This window comes from Osmerus eperlanus, chromosome 8, assembly GCF_963692335.1.
Source record: "Osmerus eperlanus chromosome 8, fOsmEpe2.1, whole genome shotgun sequence".
Lineage (NCBI taxonomy): Eukaryota > Metazoa > Chordata > Actinopteri > Osmeriformes > Osmeridae > Osmerus > Osmerus eperlanus.
This window is the reverse complement of record NC_085025.1, coordinates 5259639-5274953: the sequence shown is the minus strand read 5'-3', so window position 1 is coordinate 5274953 and position 15315 is coordinate 5259639. Positions and strand designations below refer to the sequence as shown.

Here is a 15315-nt window from a genome sequence, read left to right as displayed (position 1 = left end):
GTATTTGGGGGCCGTAGATGGCAGTACGCTCCACATTGTATACGTAGAGGAGCTGATCGCTGTGCAATACATTGTGATCGTTAAAAGTCTACATCTAGGCCCTAATACTTACATTACATTTACATTTATGCATTTAGCAGACACTTTTATCCAAAGCGACTTCCAAGAGAGAGCTTTACAAAAGAGCATAGGTCACTGATCATAACAACGAGATTATAATTATAATACTTGACTTAGATGGCATAGTAGTGTATAGCTAAGAATACATTCAGTTTGCTAACTGCCTCGCATATCATACAAATAATTAGTCCTGCAATAAATTTCACTATATGTCTGCCGAACACAATGTTTTCCTTTGCATTCTTCCCGAAACACAGGATTTGTGATATGGTTAGGGACTTCAGTTCAGCTTTGGTCATATTTCCAGCCAAGGGAACCCATGTCAGATTCCTCCAAGTTTTACCTTTACTACTGTTGCTGTGTAAGAATATTACATATTTACTTTAGGCCAAACTTGCTATAGTTGTCTACAAAGTACAGTTCACAATGGCTCTGAATGCAGAGCCCCCCCCCATACACACCTGTGGCTCAGTAGACAATGGAGTGCTGACATGGAAACTTCTAAAGCACTCCACATATTTATAGAGCTGACACTATCTGAGAAACGGCTGGCAGTGCCCTGTGCCCTAACTAGACACAGGTTCTTCAGCACATTGTAAAACACACACACACATTCTGACACACACTGGCAGCCCTGGGTACGGCATAGAAACAGTAACCTGTGGATTAATTGTCATGTATTTCAAATACTTGTAAACCCCCCAAAACTGTAATTGATAAATATTACATTCAATTCACTTTTAATCCTGAAGGAAATTCAAGAAACCAAGACAGATACACTATTGCTTGTTGTTTAACCCTTGTGTTATCTTCGGGTCATTCTGACCCATCAGTCATTGTGACCCACCGTCGTATTGCGACAGATTTACCGCATACAAAGACAAAGTGAAGCATTTTCTTTTAACCGTTGGGCTGTCTCAGACCCCCCACATTGCAAAGGTTAAAAGAAAATTATTTTAATTTGTTTTTGTATTGGGTAAAATTGGGTAAACACAACGATGGTTCGTTATGAACCTTTGGGTCATGTGACCCGAAGGCAGCACGAGGGTTAATAGGAATTACAGCACTGGGTTTATATTGAAGGATTTTACACAATCATGTTTGAAGAATACACAACAGCAGATATAACGCCTGCAGTCTTTGCCAGACAACTATTAGTCTTTGTCATGATATACAGTGAGAAATGCTCTTCAATATGGAGAATATTCCTATCGAAATTCCTGATTAACAGGCCTATCAACATGCTGTCTGTTCTCTGTCAGCACCTGTTTCTGCAGGCATGTGGCACACTACCACGTACTACATAGTGAGAAGAGGAAGACAGACAATACAATTACCCCACAGTCAAGTCTTGATTTCCCCTCTGCGCCAGCCACTTAGGTAATGTGTAACAGGTATGGAGTTAAGAGTAGTGAAATATTAGAAGGTTTAACACATGCATTTAGAGGAGCCTCTTGACAACAACAGGTGTGAACATATCCCGCAGAGAGCAACTGTTGCTTGTCATGAAAATGGAACAAATGTAGGCGACAGGTATTAGGTATCAGGTCAGAAAAAGTAGTCACTCTAAAACACTCTATGCTTGATTTAGGCTTTCATTGAAAATGTGCCGATCTTCAAATTTTCTGTAATAGAGAAACCAAGTGAGAAATGAATCACTCGTGTCCGAAGGTAGAGTAAATGATGAGAAAGCATTTGTGGTTAGCAGCTGTTTTGCTGTCCATTAGAGCTGATGGTTCAGTTGACCAGGACAGGCCAAGGAGGTGGGCAGCTGTCAGACACCAACATACAAGGCCTGTCTGTCTTACATAGCCTTATAAGGATGAGGGCCATTCAAAATACACAAACCTTTGAAGACAGATACCACTTATCCTGCTAAAGACCTGGAGATGAAGATTTGGGGTTACCAAGAGGCATACCCTTTCACATATTACAACTATCTCTGTATGATAAAACAGGCCTAGTGAGTAAAACAAATGTGTACGTGGCACATACAGATAAGAGCTGGATACTCTAGAAAAGAGCAGAATTCCTCCCACCTCCACTCTGCTATGTCTGATTGACTGGGGTTGTGTCCAGGGGAATCCTGAAGGGCCGAGTCCACCAGCCATCTTTGCTGCTGTGAAATAAACTCTAAATATAGAGGCATCCCAGCAGCCAGCGGGACTACACCGAGTTAAAAAATGCTCACACATAATCCGAGTGTGGCACCTCTTAGTGGAACACAGGTTCAGTGAATGCCTGTAATACCTTTTTGCTTGAAGTCATTCTCCCAAAATGGGACATGCACACATAGACACACACAATGGCAGCCCTAGAATGTTAGACATGAGCTGACCAGACTGATACTGAGTTTGTTCCATGACACCATTTTGAAGAAATTCCTTGTTGATCTTAAATCATAATAACTGAATGTTCTCAGGATTGTTAGAAATCGGTTTCTGAGAATGGAAATGTAATGGAAAGTAAGTTTGGCAACTCCCTTTGAGGTAAAGCTTCAAATGGAGTATTTCACTATCTTGATTGTTGAAGGTGGCTGTGTGGGGGTGGTGGTGGGGTCTTGAAGGCTCAGACTCAATATAGAAAAAAGGCTTCTGTTTCCTGATAGGGTACAATACAGGAGCCGGGGGTGCAGGGAGCGAGGTGGCGAATAAGGAGTTAGGGCAGCGGACTCTCCACCCTGGCTCTGCAGCGCTGTACAGTCAGTGACACCTGTCACGCACCATGACCCTAAAAGGAGAGAGTGGAGCCAATCAGAGCCCAGCTCCTGCCAGGACAGCCACAGGCTGTCCCTGAGGTCTGTCGAGTGGAGGAGGGTCTCGACACTGACACTTGCCCCCTCCACCCCCTCCCCACCTTCCAGCCCTCCTCCAATCTACCACCCTACTTCTCACCACCCCACCTCTTCTTTCTTCCTACCCTCCTCCAATCTACCAATCTCCTTCTCCCACCCCACTCCTCCCTTCTTTCACTCCTCCCCCAGTCTACCACCCTCTTTCTCCCCCCCCCCCCCCCCCACACACACCTCATCTTCCCCTCTCAGTCTCTCAGCTGTCTGGCATGTTTCGGACTCTCTTCCGCTCCGACATGCCACAGAGCTGGCAGACCAACATAGGCACTTTTCCATAAGCTATGCAGAGTGTCCCACGAACTACTCCTTAACAAGCCCCACCATAAGGGTTCTAGTGTTACAGATACAATCCTCTGGTCCCCAATCCCAACCCCCGTAAAACAACTTGGTCACATTAGCACGCGAGGACAGTTAGACTAAATTGAAGAGAGATACAGTCTTTATTGTTGTCTGATGATGGTATTAAAGGTTCATACAGTTCATGCAGTTACCAAAATGTAAACAAACAAGAAAAATGGAAGCAGATCATTTCTGTCACTTCCTCATTTTACACATGGAACACATGGAACCCTTTCTGTCATCAGCTTCCTACTAATTGTATCACATCTTCACAATGCCCTCGACAGGTTCCATGAAAGATTGAATGTGGTCAGAGCCTATAGGAAAGACTGGGCTCACACCGGAGCCAGATCTCTCCCAGGCACTGACTGCAGTTCCTTGATCATGAAGAATAATGTCAAGACGGCAGGGTATTTTTTCACATCATATTTCAGTCCACTTATCCATATTTTACGCCACCCTCCCTCCCCAATAATCAAACCTCCGCTCTACTGCCAACCCTTTATTTTTGTCCTGGGGCGGGACCGCCGTCTCCAAGGAAACATCGCTCCATTTTAGCGGCATAGCGTCCCCTCACAGCGGACCTGACACAGGATACACTTCTACGTGAACCATTTTTTAGCAGCTCTTATTTGGGCTTGTGTGATCTTCTGAGCCCGCCCCCAGGCCCCCCGCCCCCAGGCCCCCGGCCCCCCGGTCCTGGAACGGAGGGGCATATTTAAGGAGCACCCCTCACCCTCGCCCTTTGTCCCAGTGGAAACTCCAGTCTTGCAGTACAACTTGGTGAGTGTCTATACCTCTGTCACAACAGCTGCCTGCCACTTGTTTTCTCTTTGGACTACGACAGACAGGAGACTGACAGGATGTTTTCTGTGCTATGATACAAACTTTGTCAGCTACTCAGCAACTATTTTGTCATAGTGTTAACATTTTACAAGCGAAACGACAGATTTATCCTACAGTAGTGTGTTTCATAGATTTATTTATTTTTAAACAAGAAGCTAGTCTTGAAACTTGCCACGGATGCTTACTCTTTCAGTGTTGTAGTTAGGCCAGGCAGGGAATCATTGAGGGATGGAAGAGATGTCAGGCCAGAGGAGGATAGAGAGAAGAGTGTGTGGAGGACAGAGTTGGCTTGTTGTTTGTGACTGACAGCTCTTCTTGGCTGTACATGTGTGAAAGTCACCTGCAGTCTGAGGATAGGAGAGAAGAGCAGAGTGGACGCTCAGGAGTTCCAGGCCTGCAGCTCTCATCATCCCAGCACAGGGCAGCCACAGCCTGGAGGAAGGAGGGTTCAGGGGGGGGGGGGGCTGCAGGAAGCTGGAGATGCTGTAGGGGCTTGGGGGAATAGGAGGGCTGGTGAACCGAGGAGCCAGGAGAGACTACAGATGCAGAAGTGTGAGGCTCGAGAGACTGGACAGCTAGAGAGTCAGGAGGGAGGACAGTTGTCAGCAGCAGAGACAAGCCACAGAGGCTGAATGCGCTGAGAAAGGCTCAAGAAGGGCCAGAGTCAAGGAGGACGGGAAGGATTGCAGCACATGCTCCAGGGCCACACACAGGAGTTACTATGTGGTGACAGCTGTGTCCCCACTGTCACTTGTCAAAAGACAAGCTTCTTCAGCTGTGAATGAGCTCTGGTTCAGATAGGGGGTGGGGGAGAAGGAGGAGGGGGCTGGGAGATCAGGGAAGAAGGAGAGGATGAGGTGGGGGGGGGGGGGGGGGGGTAGGGTAGAGTTTTGTCTGGCTGACGCTTAGAATGACAAGGGCCAGGGCTTAAAATAGCTTGGTGGTGTGAGGGCTTCTACTATGCCCCTTTTTGGCTTTACATGGGAGGGTGGAGAGAAAGGCGGAGGCGATAGAGGTTGGGGTTCTGTTCCATTCAAACTGGTTAGGTTACTTTTTCATTTTTTTCACTCATGTTAATTTCCTTCATAAGATATAGTTGTCCTAAAGAACAAAACAATAATAATCACTTATTCAACAGATTTCATGTGTAGATGTAAATAACCAATAATTTTGTATTTAAATCAGTGACAAAGTTAACTGAGATTAGAGGCTTAATTTGGTGGGAACCGTACAACAGTATGTTGAGTAAGCGGTGATTGTAACTTTTTAACCGCTAGACACGTTCGAGCCGTCTTTTCAGAACAAGATTAGAACTAGACTTCATGGAAGACTGCTGTCGCTACGTAAAGAGTGCAGTGGCCAAACTCTAACCGGCGTCGCTCTTCTCCTCCAACAGAAGGCCACCCAACACAAGACCAATCATGTGTGACGACGATGAGACTACCGCACTCGTGTGCGACAACGGCTCTGGGCTTGTCAAGGCTGGGTTCGCCGGTGATGATGCTCCCCGTGCTGTATTCCCATCCATCGTTGGACGCCCCCGTCACCAGGTATGCAACTTGTAAATATTTTGTATCTCCGTCACTTCAGTTGTTAGTTCTTAATGACCTAAACGACATAATGAAGTTATGCAAGTACATTTGACGGAGAACGAACGACAATTCCTACGTGTAAAGTTGAAGGATGCTTGTGCGAAAATGCGGTGCCTGACCCATTCTTCCTGTCTACAGGGTGTGATGGTGGGTATGGGTCAGAAGGACAGCTACGTAGGAGACGAGGCTCAGAGCAAGAGAGGTATCCTGACTCTTAAGTACCCCATCGAGCATGGCATCATCACCAACTGGGACGATATGGAGAAGGTGGGTAGCTTAATAGAGGCATCACGCAAATAGGCTAGGCTATAGTATATATATAGTAACTACTGGTAAATATAGTATTTGGTATCAAGATGATACGTGGATCATAAGGAATGTCCTTTAACATGCAATGATGCCAAAATATAGACTATCTGAACACAATTATCCACACAAAGAACCAACTATTTAGTAACAACAAAAAAGTGAACGTTTATATGTAGAAAAAGTAATCAGGAGATTTAGACAGCTTTATGATCTCACTACATTAGTAGTTATTCCTCGTGAGTTCTGCACGCTATAGTGCTCTAACCAATTCTTCCCGCCCCCCTCTCCTGGTCAGATCTGGCATCACACCTTCTACAACGAGCTGCGTGTAGCCCCCGAGGAGCACCCCACCCTGCTCACTGAAGCCCCCCTGAACCCCAAGGCCAACAGGGAGAAGATGACACAGGTGAGTGTACCTCACCACAGCACCCATCGTTAATCGATTACAATATGGATATAGTTATGTGTAAGTATTTTGTTTGCCAGGGCTTTAACGGTGTTTTGCTTTGGTCTATAATATGCCTCCTTTCTCCATCTCCTCTTAGATCATGTTTGAGACCTTCAACGTCCCCGCCATGTATGTGGCCATCCAGGCTGTGCTGTCCCTGTACGCCTCCGGTCGTACCACTGGTGAGTCCCCGTAGTACTTACGCTCACTGGACGCCATAGTAGGCCATAGCCATACTAGCCTACAACACACAGCATAAGCCAATACATAAACATAATAGGCCTAGTATGATGTCACCCTAGTATGACATTTCATAACTTTTCCATCTATTGAACTATTTTAAATTGAAATTTAATATATTGAACCCATAAGATATTTTAGTAAACATATCACATTTTGTAACCTACAGACCTACACTTATAGACACCGTAGACCTGTTTTAAAGCATGACGTGCATCCATGTTACATAAACACTGTTTGCAGCGGCTGTCTGTTTTCCGTGCCTCCACTTACCATCTGTGTTTGCCTCCGACAGGTATCGTGCTGGACTCCGGTGATGGTGTGACCCACAACGTCCCCATCTATGAGGGTTACGCTCTTCCCCACGCCATCATGCGTCTGGATCTGGCCGGTCGCGACCTGACTGACTACCTGATGAAGATCCTGACTGAGCGTGGCTACTCTTTCGTGACCACCGGTAAAAAGCCCACCACGAGAGACATAGCTATACAACACCATAACATCATTGTTTGTTTAGTAGTTTATCGTGTGGCAATGTGTTAACACGGAGATACCCTGCTGTTGTGTAATTCGAGTGAGTAACGCAGTGCGTAATAGAAAGACGGCCCTACTAACACAGTTTCTGTTTACGTTGGACTTGCTCTCGCGCTGACTCTGTGAACTTGCCCCCTTACAGCTGAGCGTGAGATCGTGCGTGACATCAAGGAGAAGCTGTGCTACGTCGCCCTGGACTTCGAGAATGAGATGGCCACCGCCGCCTCCTCCTCTTCCCTGGAGAAGAGCTACGAGCTGCCCGACGGACAAGTCATCACCATTGGCAACGAGCGTTTCCGCTGCCCCGAGACCCTCTTCCAGCCTTCCTTCATTGGTGCGTTCACCTATAGTTTTCATTTTAGATAGCCTACTTCTAGAGAGTACCAAACTTTCATAGTTCTACAGGGAAAATACCCAATGAGTCCTTATTACTCCATGCTCTACTGCTCTCTAGTGCCCAACTGAAAACCTCACACTCACATAAACGCATGGCCTACCAAATATGTCTCTGCATTCAAACATTTTAACTCGCGATACATTTTCGCTTAGGCTATTTACGAATTTCAGTGTACTGATTCACGTTGCGGATTCAATTTGGTGTTTACGGCGTGGAGTGAACGCACACTGTTGGGCATCCAAGTGACTTTGCTCCTCTCACCTGCACAGGAATGGAATCTGCCGGTATCCATGAGACAGCCTACAACAGCATCATGAAGTGCGACATTGACATCCGTAAGGACCTGTACGCCAACAATGTGCTGTCCGGCGGTACCACCATGTACCCTGGTATTGCTGACCGTATGCAGAAGGAGATCACCGCTCTGGCCCCCAGCACAATGAAGATCAAGGTGAGAACCAGCAACATCAAATTCAATTCAAATCAATTTACGTCAGATTTACACGTTTGTCCGCTGATATAAAGCAAGGGGTTATGGTTCAGGCCAACGTTTGACGCATTTTCTCTTCTCCCTTTCCCAGATCATTGCTCCCCCTGAGCGTAAGTACTCCGTCTGGATCGGTGGTTCCATCCTGGCTTCCCTGTCCACCTTCCAGCAGATGTGGATCAGCAAGCAGGAGTACGACGAGGCAGGCCCCTCCATCGTCCACAGGAAGTGCTTCTAAATCCAACATCACTACAACCACATCCACTCCTCTGTCTGCATTTGTACTGTGCCGTTTACTGTATATACATGTACTGTTGTAATAAAAATAGTTGCCTGTAACAGTAAGCAAGGGGTTTTCTGGTGTCTGCCTTAGTTTTTTTAGAAGCTAATTTATTGAATGCCTTGAGTTTTGACGACAAAATAGAATAGCACATTTTTAAGACAAAATAGTATAACGACAAGATTGTATAAAGTGTGAGTAAAATATAGTCTATCAAATCCTTGATATAGCCTAAGTCTGACTGGAACACACTGTATACAGTATGTATGGCGGGAGTATGGTACTAGCAGTCGGGAACAGCTTGACCTTTCACAAAGCCTTCAATTATGAAACTCCTTGGCCAATTAGTGACGCATCAAACACCTGCTGAACACTGGCTACGCGACTCGAGCTGTTGATGAAGCCAGATAAATAGTGTTGCTCAAGCGAACGCCCATGACAATTTGCATGATAAAACATTACGCCACACCTTGAGTGATATAGAAACATGAAGATTAAGGAACATAACGTCATTCCCGTTTCTGTATCTCATTACCTTCATGTTGTTCATGGAATCAAATTAAAGACCATTCGGAGAGAAAAAGAAAAAAAAGTTACATGGGGCCTAAAGGTTTTTGGAGTGTCGCTGGAATGTTTACCGCAGTGTTCCATTGCTGAGGATATTATCGTACCACGGCAAGTAGGCTATAATTGACCTTGTTTCATAATGAAATCTCATTGCGTTTCACATTTCTACAAAATTGATCGAATTGTCGACGGTGTTTTATATCAGCTTTTTGGTGGACGCTTGCATGCACCTATCGGAACATGTCTGCACTGTGGGACTATTCAGGAAATCTGGCTCTGTGCTTCGTCAGAGAGCCCTAAGGGTAAGTGTGTTTCATTTTCTTTGTTTATGCCACAAGCAAAACTACCAACTTGTAGGCAGAGGATCATTGACCGTTTCAAACTGGCTGTCTATTTCAGGCCAGGTTAAATCGTGGCGAGGCCTGTCTATCCACAGCCTTCCCCTGTGATGTAGCCTGCCTCCTGAAACAGTTCTGCCGGGAGCTGCCCAAGCCCTTGTTCCCCTCCGACCTCCAAGCAGCCTTGCTCAAAGCCCAGCAACTGCCCTCTGTCTCGGAGAGAACTTCTGCCATTCAGCTGCTGTCCTGCCTCCTGCCAAAGAGAAACCTTTCCTTTCTGCGCTACATCCTCAACTTCCTGTCCAGGGTTTCCCAGAGGTGCGTGCCGAAACTATACATAAGCTGGAGAACGTTGGCTCTGGGGATTAGCTTGGGGCTCCTGTGGTTTCCACGGGGTTGAAGTCACCTACTGCGCCACATTCCGATGTAACAGACTCCGCCCTTCTGACATGTCGTCATCTTCAGATGCAGTGAGAACCAGATGACCTGCAGTAACCTGGCGTTGATCTTTGCTCCATGCCTGATGTCGCTGTGTAACACAGCAGAGGAGCTGGACAGATCCATTCACCTGAAAACAGAGGTGGTGCTATCTCTAATAGAGAATGCCTACACATTTGGTATGGGCCTCACTCCTCATTATATGTTACCGTTACTGCATCTAAGGGGGTGGGATGGGTCAGGGGTCAGGCATTTGATTGAAGATCATGAGGTCGTAGGTTCAATTTTTTTTCTATATGTTATATTTGGATAAGTGTATGGTAAATAAATGCATTATGTAAAGAAAGTGGTGGGGTGTTGATGATGATGAAGAAGAAGGATACATACCTTCTCTGTATGCAGGTGTTATCCCTGAGTTCATATTGAAGAGTGTTCCAGTTCTGTTATACTTGGAGGAGAAGACTCACTCTGAGAGAAGCACAGTCTTGGAAGGTACTGAAAACCAGACGCACAGTCCTCAACATGGCTTAGTTCAGGATCTGGATGAGAGGCCGTCCTCTGCCTCGGGTCTGGATGAGAGGCTGTCCTCTGCCTCGGGTCTGGATGAGAGGCTGTCCTCTGCCTCGGGTCTGGATGAGAGGCTGTCCTCTGCCTCGGGTCTGGATGAGAGGCCGTCCTCTGCCTCGGGTCTGGATGAGAGGCCGTCCTCTGCCTCGGGTCTGGATGAGAGGCCGTCCTCTGCCTCAGTTCTGGATGAGAGGTCGACTCCTCGGAGGAGGCCATCTCTCAGGAGAAGCCTGGGGATGGAGACCTTCCCCAGTGTTCTCGCCTTCAGGTGCAACACTCTGCACACAGGTAGGAACAAGATATACAGTTTGTGATGTTTTGGCTTTTGTCCTTTTTTTATGTGATTGCTTTTATTTTTTGCTTTTATTTCATGTATCTTCATCTGTAGCTCATAAACCCTGGAGTCACACAGCGTCTTTGAGCAAATCCCCTTTGAACAGCCACAGGGAGGAACAGAGAACACGGTTCAAGCCAAGGCAAGGTAAACATTCAGCTCTGTGTGTTGTGGTGTGGGAGGAGGCAGGTATTAATACGATTATTGTTTGATTTTCGCTCTGGCAGGACAGAGTCTGAGAACACGGCTATTTCACCTCTGAACTGACCAGAGTAGAGGGGGATGGTGACTGGCCATCTGTGCTCTCAATGGGACACCATGGAGAAGACAAATCTGCTATGTAGTGCCATCTTTGCAGCCACAGACCATTGTGACGCTGAACTGTATTTTATTTGGTCTTGCACATGGTCAGATGTTTTATATACATAATATTTATCAACTTTATTTTCCCCTGTGTAAGATGTTTACTCCAAGGTGAAAGTTTACAAAATATATCAATAAATATTTTACGTTTTCAAAATCTCATTCATGTCATTTGAACAGTTTAGCAAATGGTGTAGTCCCACCTTCATACGTTGCAGCGTGTACAGAACGTTCCCCACAATTTATACTACAAGCTTCCTTCATAGGCCTACACTTAATTTCCGGTTCTGATCGTCCTTGTCCGTCAACCAATCAGTACGAAGGAGAAGTGAGTGAGTGGGTGTCTGTGCCTTGGCAACCGCTAATGGTCTGTATAACTAGGATCAGCATCCTCTAGCTTCACAAGCTTCCCGCATCCAGACGACACGGTAGGAAAAATATTAATCTCGGCAAATACAGCACCCATGAAATGTATGTAATACGCTCCAGTAGATATGCTTTATTGTACATATTCAATAAGTCGATCCTATCTTGGATGGTGACAGTGGCCTATGTTTGTCTCTGACTAAACGTGCATGAATGGCGCACCTTTATTTTTGTTTCCATTGCTCATAATACGTAGTGACAAATCTTTTACTATGAGGTGGGATGTTAATATCTACAGCAGCCACTGAATCATTTGCGCTGAATTTACGCATCTGTTGTTTATATGCCCCCGAATATAGTAGGCTATTATTGTTATTATTATTAGGCTGTTATTATTGTAGCCTATATTTAGCATATATCATTAATATAAGGCTATACAGCAAAGGTTTTTTTAAGGAAGTAAATCATTCTACACAAATGACGCTCAACTGAAGTCTTTACATTTACATTTTAGTCATTTAGCAGACGCTCTTATCCAGAGCGACTTACAATAAGTACAGGGACATTCCCCCGAGGCAAGTAGGGTGACGTGCCTTGCCCAAGGACACAACGTCATTTGACGTTGGCCGGGAATCGAACTGGCAACCTTCGGATTACTAGCCCGATTCCCTCACCGCTCAGCCACCTAACTCCCTTGTTTTGTCCTTGTTTGTATGTTTACAGTCGAAATTTGAAATGCTCTCGGCGGTCAGGTTAAGTCGGACATGGCTTCTGGCGGTCCTAGTATGTATGACGGGATTGACATCGGGGCGCAACACCCGCACGGCGGACCAGGTGTCTGAAGCCGACATCCAACGCCTCCTCCACGGTGTGATGGAGCAACTGGGCATCGCTCGGCCGAGGGTCGAGTACCCTGCTCACCAAGCTACCAACATCGTCGGCCCTCAGAGCATCCAAGGTGGGTCTTTTGATTAGCTGAAAACATGTTCAAATGTCCATGGTTCACGCAAGTTCTTAATTTATATTCCACCAGGTGGCGCTCATGAGGGGCTGCAGCACTTGGGTCCCTACGGAAACATCCCCAATATTGTAGCAGAGCTGACAGGAGACAACATCCCTAAAGACTTCACTGAGGATCATGGGTACCCTGACCCTCCCAACCCCTGCCCACTGGGAAAGACAGGTGGGCTAATGGAGTCACTCATTTTCAAAGCTATTAAAGCTAAATCATAAGAACAACTCGGTGAACCTTGTTGCTTATAAAGACGCTTGTTGTATCTGGATACAGTTGCAGATGGATGCATGGAGAACTCCCCTGATACGGCAGAGTTTAGCAGAGACTTCCAGAAGCACCAGAACCTGTTTGACCCAGAGCATGACTACCCTGCTCTGGCCAAGTGGGTGAGTAGAAACAAAGAAAGTAGGGAATTCTTAAACGACAACAAAAAGTGTTTTAATTTATTGGTATTCCCTTCAACTTGGTAGGTTGATTAGACAGATCCAAAGGATGTCACCAGTTGTTTTCTGAAAAGGAATTAAATCACTTTGTTAACAGTTGTTAAAGTTATAGGTATTTGCTGTTAAACAGTGGAAATGATTTGTCTGCATTGATATTTTTGTTTTCTCCTTTAGAACAAGGAGCTGTTGTACCAGAAACTGAAGGGTGGCCCAAACAGAAGAAAAAGGGTATAGTGCTTTTTACCTTTTCCTGTTTGCTTCAGTTGAGTAGTTGAAACATACCTAAACCACCACTGTACTTTTAAACTATAGATATGAAGACAAATGAAAGTCTGAATAGTTTAATATCTATCAACTCTGCAAAAACAGAAATGGATCTTGATCAAACCGACATCACTGTATGCTCAGAAATGTCACCAAATGTTGACACCGTTGTTAAGGGTGGTTGAGTGAATAACTGTGTGTAAGTTTTCCCTCATGTTCGATGTTGAATTGAAAATGACAAACCTTCTCTGATGACTTTGACTTCTGAAAGTATCTTTTTGTCCCTGTGTGTAGAGCACCAACCCTTACCTGATGGGACAGCGGCTGGACAAAGTGGTTGCCAAGAAGTCTGTTCCCCACTTTCCTGAGGAGGAGGGCGAGAACACTGCCATTAAAACAACCCCTAGCAAGACCACAACCTGAAAGCTCCTTTAGAGCCCACTCACCTTACCTTACCGTATCGTAATTACCTGTCAAATCTACTGATCAAAGTAGATAGAAAAAAATATGTATGTATCACATTAAAGTGTATGAAGTATTGAGAGTATAATGCTAATTAAAGAAATTGCTTTTTCATCATGGCATAGTATGACCTATATGTTCCAATACAATAATCAGTTGCAGTATTGATGTGGTCAGATGTTTAGTTACATATATTAACAAATTCAGTTTGTATACAGAAGTTATTTACATTGAATTCCAGATATGTCAATCATATCAATTTAGGGGTCTATTTTCTGAAGTCAGACTGAAGATTATGGTAATCTTATTTCAGTTATATGTGCACTGAACTGTTACTGCTTTCATGAACCACATTATTAATCAATTATACTGTATGTGTGCTGATTTGAACACTGTAATTTGCTGTCGTTTTACCATTTGCATACTGCGTAAACTTCCAGTTTCTTTGTTGTTCATCGTGAAGTCAAATAAATAATTTAAGCTGCAGTTTTTCAAATTTTATGATTATCTTTCACTGGCAAGGGGCGGTTAAGAGGGCGTGTACCCTCCAAACCATTTAAGCCAGACAGTCGAGTCTTTCTCATTCATAAACGCATCTTTCAGGAATACCCAACATCAACTACACGGACCGCTTGTGATTATCAACTAGTTGACGTTATACCTAGGAAACAGGTGAGCCCTTTCAGATAATTAAACTAAATTAATCTCTGTATTAGTGGATCATCAAATGGGAATATGCGCAAGTTGCGCCAAAAGTCTATGCGTAAATGCATTATTGTCCCACTTTTATTTGTATGAGTGTCTCATTTAGCTCTTTATTTGTCTCCAAGGATGAAGATATCTCCCATTTTCACCGTTGCTTTCTGGTTGCTTTTATGCCCTCCGAGAGCCCCAGGAGCCGGAGTGTTCCAGGGCGTCTTTCCTCATCCATATAAGTACAACCCCAACGAATCCGAACGATCACCACAAACGCCAAAGCATGGGTTTGTGGTCCGAGGAACGAACCCGGTGACGACTGCGGACGAGGTGCTCGAGTCCAGCCAAGAAGCCTTGCATGTGACGGAGCGCCGCTATCTTAAACTGGACTGGTGCAAGACGCAGCCGTTAAAGCAGACCATCGAGGAAGAAGGATGCCTCAGTCGCACCATCATTAACCGTTTCTGCTACGGACAGTGCAACTCTTTTTACATTCCCCGCCACATCTACAAGGAAGAGGGGGCCTTTCAGTCGTGCTCCACCTGTAAGCCTAAAAGCTTCACCACAGTGCCTTACGTTCTCATCTGCCCGGGGCAGACGCCGAGCACGAGAAAGAAACTAGTCAAGCGCGTAAAACAGTGCCACTGTGCATCCATTGATCTTGACTAATTCCACACCGCTTTAAATTGTGATTTTCATGGGATCACTCGAGTAAGAGGAGAAAATATATGCAGAATACCAAAACATTTTCAAATACAAATATGAACACAAAAACAACAACAAATGTATTACTGTCTTCCCAAACTCCTTTAATAGCAGCTATGTAGACAGAAACACAATTTCCAGGGACATTCCCTGTTTGGCATTTACTGCAGGATTTCAAATGGCATTAGCATGCTTAATTGTGGTCATTGGCCAATTAGCATCCACTATAGTTATGTGGCCATATACTGTAAAATATAGCCTGATATATTGAGAAATTATTTGGCATCCTTGTCTTCATAGCTCTTTTCAGGGCA

General features: G+C 45.0%; 4 protein-coding genes across 5 annotated transcripts; all 4 read left to right on the top strand.

Moving 5' to 3' along the window:
• Positions 1 to 3969: 3969 nt before the first annotated feature.
• On the top strand, positions 3970 to 8516 carry actc1a (actin alpha cardiac muscle 1a). Its single transcript, XM_062466874.1, has 9 exons — positions 3970 to 4093; positions 5553 to 5706; positions 5887 to 6015; positions 6353 to 6463; positions 6603 to 6687; positions 7041 to 7202; positions 7422 to 7613; positions 7946 to 8127; positions 8258 to 8516. Exons 2-9 carry the CDS (start codon positions 5578 to 5580, stop codon positions 8399 to 8401), a joined length of 1134 nt encoding a protein of 377 aa, XP_062322858.1. The 5' UTR covers positions 3970 to 4093; positions 5553 to 5577; the 3' UTR covers positions 8402 to 8516.
• A 100-nt stretch (positions 8517 to 8616) lies between these two features.
• LOC134024448 (inactive Rho GTPase-activating protein 11B-like) lies at positions 8617 to 11198 on the top strand. 2 transcript variants are annotated; one of them, XM_062466872.1, is made up of 7 exons: positions 8617 to 9118; positions 9216 to 9312; positions 9410 to 9666; positions 9814 to 9965; positions 10189 to 10641; positions 10742 to 10824; positions 10919 to 11198. In XM_062466872.1, exons 1-7 carry the CDS (start codon positions 8931 to 8933, stop codon positions 10952 to 10954), a joined length of 1266 nt encoding a protein of 421 aa, XP_062322856.1. In that variant the 5' UTR covers positions 8617 to 8930; the 3' UTR covers positions 10955 to 11198. The 2 variants fall into 2 exon arrangements, with proteins under 2 accessions (XP_062322856.1, XP_062322855.1); XM_062466871.1 differs by having other exon boundaries at positions 10742 to 10834; positions 10915 to 11198.
• Positions 11199 to 11325: 127 nt separating this feature from the next.
• On the top strand, positions 11326 to 14086 carry LOC134024450 (neuroendocrine protein 7B2). Its single transcript, XM_062466875.1, has 6 exons — positions 11326 to 11478; positions 12140 to 12374; positions 12450 to 12599; positions 12705 to 12817; positions 13049 to 13102; positions 13433 to 14086. Exons 2-6 carry the CDS (start codon positions 12152 to 12154, stop codon positions 13559 to 13561), a joined length of 669 nt encoding a protein of 222 aa, XP_062322859.1. The 5' UTR covers positions 11326 to 11478; positions 12140 to 12151; the 3' UTR covers positions 13562 to 14086.
• Positions 14087 to 14164: 78 nt separating this feature from the next.
• grem1a (gremlin 1a, DAN family BMP antagonist) lies at positions 14165 to 15025 on the top strand. The gene is made up of 2 exons (XM_062466876.1): positions 14165 to 14272; positions 14431 to 15025. Exon 2 carries the CDS (start codon positions 14432 to 14434, stop codon positions 14963 to 14965), a length of 534 nt encoding a protein of 177 aa, XP_062322860.1. The 5' UTR covers positions 14165 to 14272; position 14431; the 3' UTR covers positions 14966 to 15025.
• The last annotated feature ends 290 nt before the right edge of the window (positions 15026 to 15315 follow it).

Coding starts and splice junctions, on each gene's coding strand:
- actc1a (XM_062466874.1), top strand. CDS start 5,578: ATGTGTGACGACGATGAGACTACCGCACTCGTGTGCGACAACGGCTCT. Junction 5,707..5,886: donor TTGGACGCCCCCGTCACCAG/GTATGCAACTTG, acceptor TCCTGTCTACAG/GGTGTGATGGTGGGTATGGG. Junction 8,128..8,257: donor CCAGCACAATGAAGATCAAG/GTGAGAACCAGC, acceptor TCCCTTTCCCAG/ATCATTGCTCCCCCTGAGCG.
- LOC134024448 (XM_062466871.1), top strand. CDS start 8,931: ATGAAGATTAAGGAACATAACGTCATTCCCGTTTCTGTATCTCATTAC. Junction 9,119..9,215: donor GAGGATATTATCGTACCACG/GCAAGTAGGCTA, acceptor GTTTTATATCAG/CTTTTTGGTGGACGCTTGCA. Junction 9,667..9,813: donor CTGTCCAGGGTTTCCCAGAG/GTGCGTGCCGAA, acceptor CGTCATCTTCAG/ATGCAGTGAGAACCAGATGA.
- grem1a (XM_062466876.1), top strand. CDS start 14,432: ATGAAGATATCTCCCATTTTCACCGTTGCTTTCTGGTTGCTTTTATGC.
- LOC134024450 (XM_062466875.1), top strand. CDS start 12,152: ATGCTCTCGGCGGTCAGGTTAAGTCGGACATGGCTTCTGGCGGTCCTA. Junction 12,375..12,449: donor CGGCCCTCAGAGCATCCAAG/GTGGGTCTTTTG, acceptor ATATTCCACCAG/GTGGCGCTCATGAGGGGCTG. Junction 12,818..13,048: donor ACCCTGCTCTGGCCAAGTGG/GTGAGTAGAAAC, acceptor TTTCTCCTTTAG/AACAAGGAGCTGTTGTACCA.